Source organism: Pomacea canaliculata, linkage group LG14 (assembly GCF_003073045.1).
Source record: "Pomacea canaliculata isolate SZHN2017 linkage group LG14, ASM307304v1, whole genome shotgun sequence".
Classification (NCBI taxonomy): Eukaryota; Metazoa; Mollusca; class Gastropoda; order Architaenioglossa; family Ampullariidae; genus Pomacea; species Pomacea canaliculata.
Genome location: NC_037603.1, coordinates 10114508 through 10133292, shown reverse-complemented (window position 1 = coordinate 10133292; position 18785 = coordinate 10114508). Strand labels below are relative to the sequence as shown.

The 18785-nt window shown below is 44.5% G+C and overlaps 1 protein-coding gene and 1 long non-coding RNA gene across 6 annotated transcripts in view; both read left to right on the top strand.

Annotated features, from left to right (window-relative positions):
• The window catches only part of LOC112555635, a 143836-nt gene that overhangs the window by 36452 nt on the left and 88599 nt on the right, over nucleotides 1–18785 (top strand). For 3 of the 5 annotated variants that reach the window (XM_025224066.1, XM_025224064.1, XM_025224068.1), the window contains one exon: nucleotides 5316–5398. In XM_025224066.1, coding sequence (XP_025079851.1) covers nucleotides 5316–5398 — 83 coding nt within the window. The remainder of the gene's footprint in view (nucleotides 1–5315; nucleotides 5399–18785) is intronic. The other 2 variants (XM_025224065.1, XM_025224069.1) reach the window with 1 other exon arrangement.
• On the top strand, nucleotides 14422–15492 carry LOC112555640. The gene is made up of 2 exons (XR_003097507.1): nucleotides 14422–14726; nucleotides 15099–15492. It is a non-coding gene; the product is annotated as an uncharacterized LOC112555640 (long non-coding RNA).

Genomic DNA, 18785 nt, shown 5'->3' with positions numbered 1-18785 from the left:
ATCATACTAGTGCTGCCTGTAACGCATGATTTCAGCGAGGGATGCAGGAGTCGGCTTTCAAAGCACGAGAAGACCGTTACATAAGTAGGAACAGATGGGAGCGAGGCTGCATCCCGAGATAAAAAGTTCACTGGCATTTTTCCAGCTCAGATCCATGTTAATGGCGTCGTTGTGAGGTCACGGAAGCTCGCCGTTGTTTACAGGGTTCAAGGCCGTGGTCTGTGTGTCGTTTCCTCTCTCGCGTCCCTGTCGCGTGCCGTCGCGTGCAGGTGGACCGTGGCGGGGAAGGTGCACCTCGCTTGTGACTCTCTCGAGAGCTCGTTCGTCTCATTGTAAACGTCGCCATCCTGACATCACCAAGTCAGGAGGTGGATAAGAAGCATTTGCATGTGACGTGCTGTGGTGAGATGCTCACGGCAATGCACGTGCGTCTGTAGCACGTGAGTGAACTCATCACTAGCACCTCAACAAATGGAGTCTTGTAGTTTCTGTACCTGTGCGTGTCGGCTTGTCATACTTGCAGCCTGAAAGTATTTGGAGCATCCAGGGGAAACCATTTTAACGATCTTTATGGGAACCACATGGGTGCTGTGTACAAACCTTTCTGTTGGAATTCAAAACTGTTTTTCTTGGAAAAAAAAACCTGTGCTATTTTTAACTTTCTCTCATCCTTAAAGAAAAGCTAAACTAAAAGCTTAAACTGTTTTAATGACCCTAAAGAACAGCTGCACGCTTTTCAAACTTTTCCTTAATCCTAAATATTTTCTTAGCCGTGAATAGGGGCTGTACTATTTTTAAACTCTTCCGTAAATGTGACAGAAGCCGTGCTATTTTAAAACTCTCTTCCTGAATCTTGAAGAAAGCTGAACTATTTAAAACTCTTTTCTCTTCCCTTCCATTATTCGGCTGTGTACGCATGCGCGGTGACCGGAACAATCACCCTGCCAAAGCAATCGTCATATTGAAATCGTTTTTGAAGAGGAAACCCCCTGAGGGTACGAGAGGGAAGATAACTCTAATAAAGATATTAATAATTCAATTCTCGCCCAGGTTCGCTCGGAATGCTCGGCAGACCGTGGAACGGTTGGATGGATGGATGGGTGGAGGAGAGGAGATAATCCACGTTAAATCTTAGCCGAAGAAATGCACAGTGAAGTGCGCATGTCTGCTTGTTCTACACCGGAAGTTGCGTGGGGTCAGGTAGTAAGCGGGCACGAGGGACTGATAGTTCCAGCAGAATGATGCGCGAACATTGCGGCGCGCGCTGCAGGCCTCAGGGACGTCATATCGGTGGTGCTGCCGCCATGATGACAAAACATTATGGGATGGCGACTACAGAGAGACTACACCAGCTGCACTGGTCGTCATACGACTGACGTGTTCACGGCTCTCCCTGTTTAGCCTGGCTTGTCATGAGGATTGCTTCCCTTGAACACAAGATGTTTGTGTTACTTCCCCTGTCCGTCATCCATTATCCCATTGTTGCCATCTCTGTCTCCTTCCCCGGCATAAACTGTCGGAACTGTAAGCAAACATGTCTTCTCTGGGAGGAGAAAGTGTGGCCCAGTGCCTGTTGATGAGCAGCTCGCAAGGGCACATAACTCACAGTTATCAAGGGTTTCTGTCAATAGTACTGCAGCTTACACGTGTTTATGATGATTGGCTGACTGGTAGCCATGCCAACTGACCATGCAATCTCATGAGCGTGAAGTATGAGCAATAATGTATATTCCTAAAGGTATGTGTCCGCTAGTACACACAAGTCACGAGAAGAGGATTATGTCATGACACAGAAGTCACGTGACCGGTCAACTGACTTCATGACCCTCGGTGTCTGAACCTGGGATTTCTTAACTTGCTGTAGTTAGTAAGTCGCTTGTTCGCTTGCTGCGTTGGGAACTTTTAAGCTTAATTTTAATCACTCGCCCGCCAGCAAAAATCAGTCGTTGGCCTTTGATTTAAAAAAATAAAAAATAAAAAATCAGATCGTGCTTATGGGATCTGAACTCTTAGCAACCCGAAGGGAGATAATGTTACAAGCCTGCACGAGGTTGTAAATCACTCTTTTTTAAACCCAGTGGCGCGATCATTTTAATAAATTGATTGAGTTTTATTTATTACTGTATGATTGTTCTCCCAATGAAGACAAGGTGCAAGCCTTTGACATTGTCACGTGGACAGACAGCAGTCGAGGTTTCTGGAGCATGGCGCACACTCACACCTCTCCCATTGGCTGTGGGCTGGATGACCTAAAGATGTCTCTGAAGCTGACCCCATGATTAGAGTTCATCGTGTTGCTGTCCTCTGCTCCACTCCCCCGCATTTCATCAACAGAAGGGGGATAATTTGTACAGAGTTGTCCCTGTAGTCTCTTCAAATGACCTGACCCCGGCTATATGACCCCGAAATGTCTTCCTTCCTCCTTTTTTTAGACAAATTATCGGCGAAAGCTTAAGTCGCCCACAACAAGTCCACACACGCGCCATTTTCTCCCATTCGGCGCCATGACAGTGAAAAGTTAGGCGACAGGAAACTGCGCGAGAAAAAGCGAGAAGTCACGTGACTTCTGACTAAGAGTAAGTCTCGCCGGCGCCGAGACCATCGAGAACGACCAGGTTGTCGAACTTTGTATGACGCATTGGCTTACGGCCCCTGCTAGGTCTCGCGGCTAAATTAACGAACGGCGCGTAGAGGGAGCCACTGTAGCGCACGCTGCTCCCCAGGAGAAACGCTTTTAGTGAAGCCCTCCCTCTCGCGGGTTTTTTGTGAAGGTGGGAAACATTATGGGAAGTGACTGCCAGCACCTCGCATCTTATTCATGTTGTGCCAACTGTTGTCGTGGGACTTGCCTGACTTTCCTTGGCTGTGGAGAGTGGACCGCAGTCTGTGGGTTCTACCAAACGTTCGCGACAGTTGAAATTTATGAGGTACCAAAACTAATTGTGTTGAAATGTGCAAAGTCTAATAAACTTCCATGAAAAAGTTGGGAAAATCAGGTAACTCTGCAACTATACGCTTAGCCTCTTGCGAAGTTCTCAGCTGCTAGTCTCGGCGAGCCTAAACAAAGAATGTGACTAAACCGGAAGCTTTGTAGCACCATGCCTCGTTTTAGTTTCTTGTCATTAGTGGTCACGACAGAGGTGACAGAGTGCGACTACAGATGAGGAGCATGGCCACCAGTCATCACTGCTCATTGAAGCTTTGTGTCTGGCATTTGTCAGTCGAGCTTGATGCCGGTGTGCAGTTCGTGCCAGGGAGCAATCTAGACATCATAGACATCATAGACACACTGACTTGTCTTTGACAGAATTTCCGACATTTATTTTTGTTTGTTCTTGTTTTGTAGAGACAATGATGGCCTTTATCTCCGCCATGCTGTAAGTGGAAGACACTTGCAGGACTTGCATATCGATTAAGCACTGCCGAAGATTGGTGACCTTTGTCTGAACATCTCCTTTTACAAGAAAAACAAGTCGACAACACAATTATATCAAACACAAGGCCGGCAACTCCTCTTGCAGCTGCTTCTTTCCTCGACACCACGTGACCCTGTGCAGGCCGTGTGCACTGCAGTGCAGCTAATGCACCTGTTGCACCTCCCTTGTTCCTTTGCTGGCTTAATTTCCTCCATTCTGCAAGTTTGCTAGCCATGCGTGGCCAATCATCTTCTCCCCTCCCTCCATCATAACCAACCTATCTCCTCCCTCCCGTCTTCCGTCTTCCTCCTCTGTAGTTGTAGCAATTTCTCCCTCAGCCTGAACTCCATTGGCCGGCGGTTCGTTAGCCAGTGACAGTTGACTGCGCAGCCGACGTTGACGAGACCTGACGAGGTTATCGAGGAACAGACGCGAGAGTTTGGACAGAGGAACTGGCAGAAACTTCTGAAGCAGTTCGGTTCTTAGTAGCCGCGACTGTGATGGCTGCCAGCGGGTACCACAATGGGGGGCAAGTCTGGAATCACCGTCTCCCCCAATAGACAAAGCGGAAAACAATTCCAGCAGACGGCAAGTTGTACACTCGGTGCCACCTGCTGTCTGTTGGTGCCTGGTAGAGGACCAGCGACAGTGATTCTACAGACACAAATGTAGTAAAATGTAGATACAATGGGAAACAAGTTCTTCTCCACCTACAAGCCAAATAAACAGACACACAGCGTTACTTCTTTATCTAGTGAAAAATGAATATACAGTGGAACCTCGGTTAACGAACTTAATCCGTTCTGGAAACCTGTTCGTTATCCGAAATGTTCGTTATCCGAAACAATTTTTTCCATAACAAATAGAGGAAGTAGATTTAATTGGTTCCCAGCCCCCGTTGACTCGCTAATATTTCAAAGTTACAGGCTATATATATATAAAGGTATTTGTTTTAATGAGAACAGTTACAATGCGATATAAATGGAGTTAAATAAACATAAAAAAACATTAACGAAAGCATTTAAACATCAGAAAACTTGCCGTTTTGACGGCGTGGGTGGATGGAGGTGTGGGGAGGAAGGGGTGGAATTACTGATTCCCCCTCCATGAGCACGTGACATTATAAAATCGGGGTGACTTCCCTTTTCTGTAGCTTTGAGGTTAAAGGAAAAAACTTGTCCAGTGTCTGTTCCTTCTGCCTTTTTTTGTAAAACTCTTCGGTAATACGACATCACAAATCCGATAGACGCATGCCACCTTCACACTTTGAAATCATTTCCTTTTACAATTCAATTGTTCGCCGCTTCCTTGTCATTACCTCACTACTATTAATTGCTTTTAATCTTCTTTGGAACCATTATTGAGGATTATCTTATTAAAATAAAGCACAAAAATCACTAAATAAGAAGGATACGCATAGAAAAGGAACGACTGATCGTAAATGTGTCTCCTGCGCGAATGATGACACGTTGGTTGGTCACGTGTGGTTCACGTGGCTGTTCGTTATCCGAAACTTTGTTCGCTATCCGAGGCAAATTTTTAACGAAATTTTTGTTCGTTAACCGAAATATTCGCTATCCGAGGCGTTCGCTAACCGAGGTTCCACTGTAATTACATTGAACTCCGTTGAACATCTTACTTCTTAAGTAATATAAATGTATTTGTAGAATGCTGATGTAGGAAGAGGACAAATTAACATTATTCAGAATTTATTTTTAAAAAATGTTGTTTGGAGGCTGTTTGCGAAGCCTTATAGAAGCTGTGAAACCTTGTTGACACTGTTTGTGAAACCTTGTTTGGATGCTTTGCCGAGCAATTTAGGGGCCGGAACTTGACTGTTGACACATAATTACCTCCTTGTCCTTTAACATCATCGGTCTTTGTTGGTGTGCTTTGCAGATGAAGTGCTTCTGAAGGAGGAGGACGAGGAGGATGGTGTTGACGTCCACCGTGAGACGACAGGAAGACAGACTGTAAGTGAGGTAAGCGCATGCGCCTGTCTGGGATAGCAATAGTTGTTTGTTATCAAACTCATTTCACACAAGCTGCTTGCTGCCAGAGCGGACATCGCAGGAACGTCCAGTCACCTGCACGAGCCTGCAGCAGACATAGTGAGAAGGTTTATTTATTTTAGAGGGTTTATTGGAGTCCTCCATGATGCCATGTTTACTGACGGTAGCACCCAGTCGTAAACCTTGCTCCAGCCTGTGGCAGCAGACGACAGGGCAGTTTGTAACCCAAAGCTGCTACACAAACCTGTTGGCATTGATGACTGGGAGGTACACTCGCTCCATCAGCAGCTTCCTCGTCGGAAACCTCTCTGTCCCTCTTCTCTCTCTTCTCTAGATATATATCCCTCGTTTCCTCTTTCCTTCAATGGTGGAAGATTGGGACCCCCTCACAAAAAAAAAAAAAAAAAGGAAGAAAAAAACCCCAAACAAAAAAGCAAAAAATAAACACCCCCCCCTAAAAAAAAAACAAAAAACAAACAAGCAAAAAAAAAAAAAAAAAAGCAAAAGAACCCCAAACAAAAACCAAGAAAGCAAAACAACAACAACAAAATGCAAAACGAAACAAACAAGCAAAAAAAAAAAAAAACACACATAAAAAGCAAAAACAAAAAACAAAGCAAAGAAACCCAGAAAAAAACAACAAAACAAAACAAAACAAAAAGAAACCCCCAAAAAACAAACAAAGCCACTTATCTGATCATTCCTTCATCCAACAGTCACCAAACATTTAGTCACCGGCTGAGTGAAGAATAATCATTGTATTTTCTCCTCCTGTCTTCTGTTGACTCTGTCTTTGTCACGGACTTGAAGAACTGGTGTTGTGTTTGTCTGTGAGCGGTTTACATTGAGATGTTGATATTTGACTGGGTAAACAACATCCACTGTCCTGCTGCTGAGTACAGGCGCTGTGACCAGTGAGACCTCAACACGGTAACCGGAGGAGATGATAGATGATAAGAAAGAAGTTTTGAAAGCTGTCGATGACACTGCAGTCTGTGAGGAAGGTGGACCAGTGGCGGTGTCATTACAGATTAGTAATGTTCATCTTTCTCTCAATCTTTGCGGACTAATCATGGCCGTGGAATGTCTAATAATTAACAGCAGTAGCTTTGTATGAGCTTGTCGTTGGCGGCCATCAACTTTTCTGTAAAGTTCATGGCGAGGCTGGGAGCACAAGTCTCAACTTTTGGAATGAAAATTATTTTCCCATTTGCTGCCATTCACTTTGATTTGTGCTGGTAATGGCTGTAATTGTCATTTATTTGTTTTATTATTACATTGGCGTAATCTGATACCTTGTAATAATAATTATTATTTTTGTTGCAATGATGGATGGTTTTGTAAGTGAAGATTTTGTTCTGCAGCAAAATGTCGGCTGATAGGGCTACCTGTGTTTAGAGCATGTTTGTAGATATTCACCTGTGTTCAGCCATGTCCAGGTGTGAGTTGTGGATGAGGGAAGGGGAAATAACTCCAAGGTTGCAAAAGTAGGGAAGGACCGTTGCACCAGCTCTGATTGAGTGAGACAGGTAGGGCGACAATATTTCACAGGTGCCATGTGCCCTCATCACCATCATTGTTTGCTCGGTGGTGTTGGTGATGGAATGGTTGGACACAGGGTAGCTTACGTCACAAAGCACGTGCTGTGCTGGAGGTGAGTCACGTGTGGTCACAGCTGAGTGGCCCCGTCTCTCTCTCACACACTTTCCATCAGTCATCCTCCGAGTTCCCTTGCTGTTTGGCTTGTGCTGTTTGGCTTGGACATAATGAAGCAGACGACAGGCAGAGCAGCCATGATTTACCTGTGGAGGTTGTCATTAACGACCTACAGGTGGCTCGATTGATGACAGCCTTGTCGCAACTCGAGGTCCTCCGCCCGGAGTTTAGTTTCAGCCTGGCTGCCAGCAAACCGTGGCAAACAGATAAAAGCCAGTGTGTTAATGAGAAACCACAAACCTGGCGGCGGTACTTATCGTTGGCGTGCCAACCACTAAACCTCACGTGCTCCCCCAGCTCAGCCCTCGCCGCTCCTACAAATTCAAAACTTGGAAAATCCTGGCAGGTACCGCACCTAAAAATAGCGCAGCACTGGCATCGAACTCGTAACGGTTCTTTGTTCTGTAGATGAGGTCTGGTGGTGGTGGTGGGGAGCATGAAGGTGCGACTCCAGCATCCCACCCGAGGACCTGCAAAACTATTGGTGGACTGGGGTGGAGGGCGCTAACCCCAGTGTTGCAGCTTGCCCCCGAGGCAGAACATAAACCGACTGCACCGGCGAGTTTGCGGCGAGTCATAAATAATCTCTCTCTCATGTCGGTCGATCGTGCATTCTGTTTGGACCAGAAACATCAAAGACTGGAGCGCCACCTATCGGCGAGGGGTAGATTTACAGCAGGTCTCGCTTCCCGAGCTGTGAGCGCGTGCTGGCGGTGGGTTTATGCCTTCCCCTCCCTCATTGATCGCACACCGGAGAGAGGAGACCACGCTCACCCTTCTCAGTTTTTTTTTACAGGTCGGAACCGAGAAGATTGGTGGAATTGAAACAGGATACCAGTCCTGGGCTTCTGAATATCACGGGGTACGGGGTGGGGGGCAAATGAGACGAGTCCCTCCTGGCCCCAGCCTCCTTGGTCCGCTGGCTCTGATTCACTCCCTCATTTTTATGATGGTAATTTTCCCTGCTCGCTCGTTCTGCCCACCATCGTCTCTCTCTGGCATAAATAAATACCCGGTGGTGCCTTGATCAGGTACCTGCTGGCGAGGGTCGCATGTCGTCTGTGTTCAGACGTGATTACACCCGCCGTGGTCACGTGACCCGCTGCTTCTCGTGTTTCACTGTCTTCCCGCAACCTAAGTTTCAAGAAAAATATCAACAACCTCAAAAATCAGTTCAACAAATTGTGACATCCAGTGAAAAATCCTAAATCCTAAATCCAATGCGTTTGGACAAACGAAATACACGAAATATTGTAGAACAGTATTTATATCAAACATTTTGATAATTATAATTTATAGATACAAGGAGTGCGTGGGCAGTTTATTTTTGGTATATCGGGACAAGATGGCGCGTGGGCAGTTTATTTCTCGTGCATCAGGACAAGACGGTTTGCAGGCAAATTGTGTTTAGACCGGAAGGACAGACCGATGAAGGTGGAGACAAGCGAGGCTGTGACTAGAAGCTTGTGAAGAAACGTGGGGACGAGGTTTGACAAGCGCCGTATCTCGAGTGGGACACTATCGCTCGCATCAGCGCATACGAATGGAGAATTTATGAAAATGATGCGGTGGTGGCCTGGTCTGGTTAGAGACTGGACCGGCTTCTTGATACACACACACACGCACACACACACGCACACACACACGCACACACACGCACACACTTCTGTGGTCCTCCCCTTGAATAATCGCTTGTGTCTACGGAAGAGAAAGAGAGAATAGAAAGACAAACAAACTGGGAAATCAGGAGCACAATCTGCATTGCAAATTTTTCGAATAACCCATAACTGTTCTCTGGAGAACAGAAGAACTAAAAATTAAAGAATAAAGGCTCTTGAAATATCTGGAGAAATGTGGAGATGGGAGGTCAGTTTGTATGCAAACAGTAACATGGAGCTGTTTGTGTGAGCGTTACAAATATCCGTTATAAGTGTAACCGGCAGTGTGTCCACCTGATGTTTGGGTGTCCACCCCATGTCTTGGTGTCTATACTGACCTGCAAATAGTCTGCTATATGTGTAAGAAACATGTTTTTTGAGTGTGTGTGTGTGTGTGTGTGAATTTCAGTATCGTGCTAAACTCTGCGGCCAGAACAAATATGAATCGTGTTCATCGAAGCTGATTTATTCGTGTATCCATACCCAGAATGTAACAACAATTCTTGTTGAGAAGTTTTTGGAGAAAATTGGATGAAAGTTGTGGAGGCAAACTGTAGCAGTCACGTGAGAAGCAGTGGATGAAAATGTTTGGATTGCCATGAGATGCAGTGCTCCTTGCCAACAGTCGGAATTCGAAAGCTTTCATGAACACCCGAGTGCGCTACCCAGAACCACCCGAGAAGGTTGTCGCTTTTTTGGCCAACCTTGCTTTCACTGTAGTGTCAGCGGTAGTCTGTCACTCGGGCCCTCGTCCATTGTGTTCTCTGAGATTAAGTCCGACATTGAAGACAGGAGGAACAAACCTCTGATCTCTCCTTTCTTCACGATGGTTCATACAAGAACAGGTTTCTCATCGCCACCGATCCTTCCAGAGGTTTTCACAAGAAGACTTTCACACATTCTGTTCCACATGTTTTGTGTGACTTGCGGGAAGGACTTCTTGTTTCGCTTTGTCACGGATCCCAACCCTACCCAGCACGAGCTGCTCCCTAAGGCGGCTTGAAAAGTTCCAAAGAGAAAATCTGTCGCTTGTTTGTTTGCCGGGGACAACTGTCTCGGGTTTAGTTTGCACGCGCTCGTCACAAAGCTGAAATTGATTATTCATTTGATATCAATCAGGCGTGAAAAGCTTTGTATCCTACCCTTGCAATAATGTTTTGGGTGGATCATTGGCCGTGTAACAAGTCCACCAGGCGGCGTTGTTAGCGCCCACCTACCCGCAAGTAGGTCTCCCCTCCCCCCGTGTTAGGTAGAGACAGGCCACCCTCCAGGTCTGAGAATGGCTTTGTTATGTTTCCTGCCAATATTTTATCAAAGTGCTCGTGTATCTAGAACAGTAATCATGTCGCATATACCCGGGATAATGTCTTCCTTCGTTTTTGTGCGAGCGATCAAAGGGTTAGTTCCATTAGTCTCAAGATTGAGCGGAGCTTTGAAGGTTGAAATAAAACCCATGTTGATGTTGGTGGAGATACATTGCATCCGTCGTATGTTTTGTTGCTTTCCTGCTCGGGTACCGTTACAAGCGACTATAACAACAGGGGAGCAAGGGTGGAGGGTAAGGGAGGATGACACCGAGGGCAGTAACAAGACGACAGGGGGGAGGAGCTCATGTCCAGCAGGTGTGCACACTCCAATAATGAGATCAAGTTTCTTGCTGGCGCATGCACACATGCAAACACACGAACGGGTACATTTAAATGCATGAGCACACACATACACACACGTGCATAAAAATCGCACACGTACACACAGGCGCATGCGCGTTCGACCTTTATGTAGTTTGCATTTTGTAGGCGTGATCGCACATGACCCATGCGTCTACAGTGTGCAAGTGTTTGTCGAGGCCTCAGTAAATATTAACATTTTGTTTGCAACCCTAACTCGTTTCCACCCGTACTAATCTTTAGTACGTGTTTGGTGCCGCGTGCATGGTGCCGGGTATTGATGGTGCTTTGTGGACGGCGGGAAGAAAGGAGGAGGCCGTCTGCCATTCAGCTCTTAGTCTCAGCTGGCCGAGCACGAGCACTGCTCAGCCCTCGCCATTCATCGCCCATCGACGAGGCCGCTAATTTGAGTGACACACGGCGGCGATAAGTGCCGGAAGCAGTTCTCTTACATCTGCTTGCACTGCCACCTCGCGACATGCGGCGGACATGACGAACATTCTCGGCACATTCCATGCAGTCCATGTTTGAGCAACATTCCCACCATGCATTGCGGGCTCCCTGTCGGGGCTGCTGGCCACCCTTTGACGCAGCGGCTTGGCCTGGCAAGAATTTCATCCGAGGGGAGCATGAATGGGGGTTATTATGTTCGGCAAATTGTGGAGAGATAACCTCTTTATCGTCCTGCTCCTTGTTGCACACCCGCTCCCCTCGCCCCCTCCAGCGTCTTGCTCGGCGGGTCGGCGGCCATCCTGTGATCCGCACGTGCGATGTGGACTCGCGAGATAAGGTCAGCCACACACGTTAGTTCAGTCCAGAGCAAACAGCCGCAGTTTCAATCGGTCATCCGGAGGAGAGTTGGTATTGGCGGGTACAAGTCGTCTTGCCACCAGCTTTTGTTGGCCAACAGACCGGGTAACGATCTGTGGTCGTCTGGCTCTTGTAGGGCCGCGGAGACGATAAACATGTGTATATATCGCATATAAATATATCTGTATATAAACATATGTTGTATATGTGTATATATCTCGTATAAACATGTAAGATGTCAGATTGTGGATGCAGGGTTTAGTTAAGGGTTAGGGAGGTTTGTAATTGTTGTAATAGTATCAATAAGTAGTGTTGTAGAAACAATAATATCCCAGTACTATCCCCCGTTACACCATATTCACAGTGGAGAGGACGAGTGTCAATCTGTGGCCAAGATGGCCACCAGCAGGGCTGTGGTGACAGCTGACAGCTCCATCAGATGCTCAGCGGCCGGCAGTCGTTGCCTGGTGTGTTGCCAAGGCCGCACGTTGCTGTCGTGGAATCCGTTGGGGGGATTCCAGTCATCTTGATGCTCCTCCCCTCTCCTTGGGTCTTGGCCCCTCGCCACCGATGCCTTCCGGGAAGTTGACTCTCCATTCTGTTCAGGCGGTTGTGAGGTCAAAGGTCGTTTAACATCAAATCACTCGCACTCACAGTTCGAGACTTTTAGTCATTCACATCACACAACATTATAAATACTTTGTGCTATGAGTTGTGAGGTGATGTTACTGTTATCCTCTCGTTTCTGCCATGTTCGGCTTAAAAACCGAATCAGTGGGCTGGCAATGACTTCAAGACGGAGGCAACTTCAAATACGACTTTGAGATTTCCCTTTCAAATTTCCTCCCGCGGCCTGCTGGACCCGGTTGCATTGCTCGGGCGCAAGGCCTTAGTCGGGACGTAGCAGGGGTATAGTACCCGACTAAATTTACGACCGTTGCACTGCACCCGACTAGGCGAATTTTAGTCCGCAGCTCGGGCGTAACTTTAGTCCAACCAGGGGGTTGGCGTAGCTGCCGACTAGCAAGTGACTAACTGACGAGCGTCCACAGCAACTCGGTTTTCGCTTATAAATTTTACAGAAGAAACGTAGGACAACAGTGTGAAACTTGTTTTTGGTAGATGAAAGTTATATTATTTTACAAAATGGACCTTAAACTTGTTAATCGTTATCGTGAACTTTAACAAAATACGGCGAAAGCGAGCCTTCGGAGTCACGTTTTCGATTCTATTCTTCGCCATCCTCGGGATGTTTTCAAACAGTTTCAGGAGATACGATCAACACGCATAAGTTGACAGTTTCTAGAACAATTCACCGTGTTTCTAAGGCTCTTTACAAATCGTCTAAATAAATAAAATACCTAGCCAGAGGGATGAAAAAAAGCAGAAATCATAATTTTACGCAATCGCTCGATTTCCAAGCGTGTTTGGGTGCATAAATGACACTCATGTAAAAATACAGGGACCGTCTGAGCACGAACGTGAATTTGTAAATAAAAAAGGTTATCATTCAATAAATGTACAGCTAGTTTGTGATAGTGGCATAAATATAATTAACTGTGTTGTTAAGTATTCTGGAAGTAGTCATGACACCAGGATTTTGACCGAGTCAAAGCTGTACCGAGCTTATGAAGTACATCCTTGATTAGTCAGGGGATAAGCTCAAGAAAGAATTGAAGATGCAACGGTGTGCTGAAAACACCCCTTCCTTGCCTTTTAAAGAAACATCAAGGTATGTCATACTAAATTATATTGGAGTCATAAGTTTTGGAAACAACATTTTTACATTATATTTGAGTATTATGTCCACATGAAGGAAGAGAAAATTATAATAACTGCCTTATGTTTTTTTTCAAGTTAGTGTCTTACATGTTAATAAATTAATATATTATATTTTGCACAAATAACAAAGAGCAGAAAGTAATGGGCATGTTTGAATGTGTTCACATGTGTCTCTTCAGTAAAACTTTTGCATGTATAACACATGCACACCTTTCAAGCCATGTTTCCCCTAAAGAAATAAATTAACATATATTTATGCACTTACATCTAAGCTTTTTCTCATGTATACTGTTCAGTTTTGTTATTAATTTGGTTACTATCATTTTCTAGGTTAAGCAGTTGTTGTGTGCCCATGTCATTTGTATAAAGATGCAGAATATATGATTCCTTTTTGCCTATTTGCAGGTACAGTCCAAAGAGAGCTATAGTTATCATCATGGCATGCATAGTATTGCACAAGTATAGTATGCATTCTGTATGATGAGCATGATGATAATCATGATGTTGAACTTTATGGAGGTCAACAAGCCTTAAGTGCAAGAACAAAGCAAGAATCCCTTATTCACAGATCCTTCTCCTAGAGCTTTAATATTTGATGGTAAAGTACAATTTATTTTTACGCAGAATTTCAAAGTTAAAATTCAGACGTGTCTTTTTCATCAGATTAAGCAAAACTTGTGATCAGCATAAGTCCTCCTAGAGGTTTAAGATGAAGGCTGGATAAATAACAGCCTCAAACATGCACAGTGTTTGTCATATTTGTAGACCAGCCAGCCTTGTCAGTAATTTTAGAAGCTTTTGTATAAAGATGTCCTGGTGAAAGTTCATAAAGAGTTTCAAATATGCGACACAGGACTAGTTTTAAATAATGATTACCCTGTATTTGGTTAATCGTATAGGAAGGTGTGATTACTGTGGGGAGGGATGTGTGGAGGTCAAATGTCCCATCACCATGAAAGGTAGAAACAAAAGTGCTGATGATTTTGGATGGTGAACATCTTCAAACAGTGGGAGCTTTAAACTAAGCACAACACCTAGTTATTTTACCCAGGTACAGCTTCAAATGTTCCTTACTGGAACTTATGATTTTATTTGTATGGTCACCACCCTCACTCATTATTACTAATACAGTGTATGTTTCCCTGATTCTGGAATGTTGCAGCACAGAGGGACTCTCATTTCCACAAGTGTTGCAGCAGGGACCAGATGATGGAAGCTATATGATTCTTTGTGACACTCTCCCTATCAGGGCTTACAATGAAGAGGGTACCAACTGGGAAAAAGATGTGCTTCTAGAAAGTGGTTTAAATTTGTATGAAGCCAGATAATTCAAGCAATTTTCTCTTTTTATAATTTTTTTTTACAGTAAAAGAGCTTTTTTCAATGAAAATAGTTTTGTCTTAGTTTTAAATATCTGTGTGGCTCAATAAGCAGACATTGTAGGTTTTCGAGCCTACATGTAAATACTGTAGTTCTTAGCATTTACAGGTGTATACTATAGATTTTAGTGTGCACATGTTTTTTCCCCTCTGTTGGACCACCCCTTTGCCATGGTCAAGTGGCATGCTTGTCACAATGACCCCCAGAAATATGCCGACAGGAGCACTAGCTCCTGGCATTGTCACCCATTTTGGAGAGATCAAAAGTGGTTCACTGGTCCTCTAGGTCAGTGTTTCTCAAAGTGTGGTCCGCGGGCATTAGTCAGGTGGTCCGCGGCTGACAGTCGTCATATGTCAGCAAAGTGATGTTTAAACTTTAAACAAAGTGATGCCTTCCTCGCATTAACATTTTAATTACAAAGAACGAGGTACGTAGTTTTATGTCAATTTATTACTATACTACTTTTACAAAAGGACATTTAGTTTTGAATTAAAATGAAACAAATGCGGCAATTTAAATTTTAAATTCATAGTACAGACTGATTTTTAGGCCTTGGTGGTCCGCCATATTTTTTACTTAGGCCTTGGTGGTCCGCCATAGCTTTTACTTAAGTAAAGTGGTCCGCGGTCCGAAAAAGTTTGAGAACCACTGCTCTAGGTTAAAGGGGTTGGGCAATCGACTAACAATTCATTCATATAAAAGCATATGGTTACTGAAACTGGCGACATCCCAACAAACTGTGGGACATGTCTGAGATGGGAATTACAAGATTGCGTACTGAAAAATATTTCATTTATAATACACAATATGCAAAAAACAGATATACATGAACTACAATTATGTTTGTACCTGGATTCACCTTTTCAACTGAACAATTTTCATTATCACCTGAATAAAGTAGAGAGGGAGCACTTGAACGGTTATTAAATAGTCCTGAGCTCATTTCAATAGGGGGAGAGAGCAGTAACATTACATTCCTTGCTTGCTGCTGACTAGAATGAAAACCAATACATAGTGTACGGCAGAATTTACTTTTAATGATTGCAAAAAACAAAAAAAAAGATTTTATATATATCACGTTTGTCAACTCCTTTTTCAAGACAATGATTTAGGATTCTTGCACTTTCTTTTTTTAATTCCCTCAAAAAATATGTGCATTTTAACATGTTAGAATGTTGGTACCATGCAGCATAACAGACATACAGGTTGCACTCAATTCATCAACCAGTACATGAATGCTGACTAATAGTGACATGATCTAATACACATTCAGCTATGAGGACATAAGACTGAAATGTTTAATGAATCAACACAAAAAAGAACTATAGCTAGTAAGTTCCAACTAATTACAATAATATATAAAGTAAAATAAAAATTACATTAATATTTAAGAACTATAAATGTTGTTTAAAAAACTGCCATGATTCATGATACTGGCTATAAATAGACAAGAATGATCAATTAACAGAGCGTTTAAATATTTTTTAGTAACTGATGTGTTCAACGCCATTGAAACTTGGATTAATAATGACAAATGCAAAATTTGCAAAGCACATACCCTCCTAAGGAGCTTGCTCTTAGCTCTTAAGAACAAGAACAAAACATGGACAACATGCGAGGAACAGGAAAGCAAATAACATATGAACTATAAAAGAATACACAACAGTACTAACAAAGAATAAATTCAAATACAGAAAACAAAGAGGAACTAAATAACAAGAGCTGAGAGTAACATGTTATTGAAACATATCATTATTATGCAACCCAAACATAATTTAGGATTGCATCAATCCACTCTGCAATCTGAGGTTGTGGACTTCATTTTGTACAGGGACATTTTACATTGTGGACATTGTTTATCACTCGCGGAGCATTTCTTCATTGCCTGAAAATAACAAATCGCAACCTGTGTCAGCCAGAGCGATACTTTATTTTCCAAATTGATTCCACCTATCCAAAAAAACTATTTTTATGCATTACTTTTGTGGTTGTTTACGTGCAAAATACTTAAAACAGTTTATTTACCTCGTGCATTGATCGTTCTGCCGACGACTGGGCACACACCGGCCTCACCACATCTTTCCGCTGCTTCTTTTAGTTGCAGTCCGTTCGAAATTTTGACAAGAGCAGCATCTGATTTGCAGCGACTGTCACTATTAATCCATAGACGTTTTATTTTTCAATTTGTCTTTCACTTTAGCATCTGACATTTTCGAGATTAGAGTGATCTCCCGTGTGAAAATTTCGTTTCGCGGTGGAAACCCGTGAAGGTTTTTGTAAAACCCTTAGTCCGTAGTTACTAGTTCGGACGTGGCTAGTCGCGAGCCTAGTCCAGAGCAGTGCAACCGGCGTAAGTGAGGAGACTAGCTAGTCGGGTATAAGGGGGTTTAGTCGGGACTAGCAGGGGACTAGCTACGCCCGAGCAATGCAACCGGGTCCTGGTCTCTTGAAAGTCAGCGAGGGTTAAACCGGATTTAGAAACAGCCTCGTGCGTGAATGGAAGGCGCGTGCAATAAAGTCTGTTCGCACTGACAGCCCGAGCATGCAGCAACGGAGGGCTGTAAATACCACGAGGTCAGCGGCGTAACCGCCATGTTCACGTCGTGGTAACGTGGTTACTTCCACAATGTCACGTGTCTGACCATGCGCACGCGCTCACTGCTGTGTGTGTGTGTGCTCGGTGTGCACGTGCATGCAGGTAATTCCATTACCAGCAGCTGTCGCCGGTGTGAACTCCCAGCACAGGTCAAGGTTGGCGGCTTATTTTCCGCGGCGGTGGTTGACGAGAAATGGCGGAGGAGCATTACTTGGGTAAAGCTTATGTCCGGAGTAGCTGGCTGGGTAACTTTATTACTTTCGTGGAAAGCCTTTCCAGGAGGGGCTTATTCCCTCCCACTCACACCCCCAATTTCCCCACAAAACAGCATTGGTGTGTAGAGCATCCTGCTGGTCCCACACATCACTCGCACCTCCACAAGGAGACTTTTTTCCATCTCTCTATTACGACTCCAGAGATTGTGTGTGTGCGCGCGCGCAGCTACGCAAAACCAGTTTTTTGTCTGTCTGTCGGTTTATTTGTTCATCTATCATTAAAAGTGCAATAGGAGATATTAAAATAGTGTAATAGTTTTCGTTTATTCCCCTCTCCTCCCGCAAGACAACAACCCATTTAAAAGACGATGAAACACCAAGAAGCATTAGGAACAACTTTATTTTGTGTCACGTGTCAGGTAACACACGAGAAGGCGCAGGACACATACACTGGATTCTGGAATCAGAAAGTTCACTGCTCACACAGGCCTGTGGCTGAAAAAATTTCCAGTCCAACCAGTTATTACTTTTTCAGTCAGAGATGAGAGAGGATTTCTAGTAGACACAGTAAACCACTCACCATATTGCCAGTAGGTATGTTAAACTTTACCATATGTATTTGATGTCTTTGCTATGTCTTTAAGAGCGCTATATATCATGAACAGAAAAAGAAACCGGCCACAAACAAAGGGAAGTGGGGAAAGATGAAGGTATGGTGTGTGGAGGTGTGTCGGCGGAACATCGGTTTGACGAGAGTGGAGCGAGGGTTTGTGAAAGTGGCTTTTCATCGCCTCAGTAGGCGCGTGGCGGACATGAAGACACAACTTGCGGCACCAATGTATTCCCCGTCTGTATCTGCCCACCCCTACCACCTACCCGTCTACCCTGCTGTTGCGGGTATTAACTCCGCGAGCCTTTTTCCTCCATTACCTCCCTTGTGCGCACACCTCGGGTGAGGCCATGCGTGATGGCGCGAGCGGATGGCGGCGATGCGCGCGGCATGATGAAGCTGTCAGGAATGTGTATGGCTGCTGTAAGTCATCAGGGAGGCTCTCATGCTGAATTGGCTTTTACGCCGGCAATCAGCTGCACAGTACTCACTCCTCCTGTATACTCCTCCTGTATACTCCTCCTGTATACTCCTCCTGTATACTCACTCCTCTCTTACACCACCAGCGCTCATCGCCGGTACTTAATTAGCCAGTCGTTACAACCCAATCTGTCCTGCTCTCTCGCCGACTGCTTGTTGCCCTCGTCTAGTTAACCACCCTCTCCTTCCGTCTCTCATTTTCCAGTGTGTGTGTGTGGGGCTGTGTGCGTCGCTCTGTCTTTGTGTTTGTGTTGTTGTATCTCTCACACTCACATTCTCCAGTAAATAAAGACCTCGTTACACTCGCATTCTGAAAGCTTACAAAATGATCAAGATCATTACAGTCTTATTATAACAATAATAATAATTTGTGAAGGGCTCTTGTTCTCGTGGCCAGTGTGTTCGTCTGTCTGTAACATAAAATAACAAACTTTTCGGAGGAT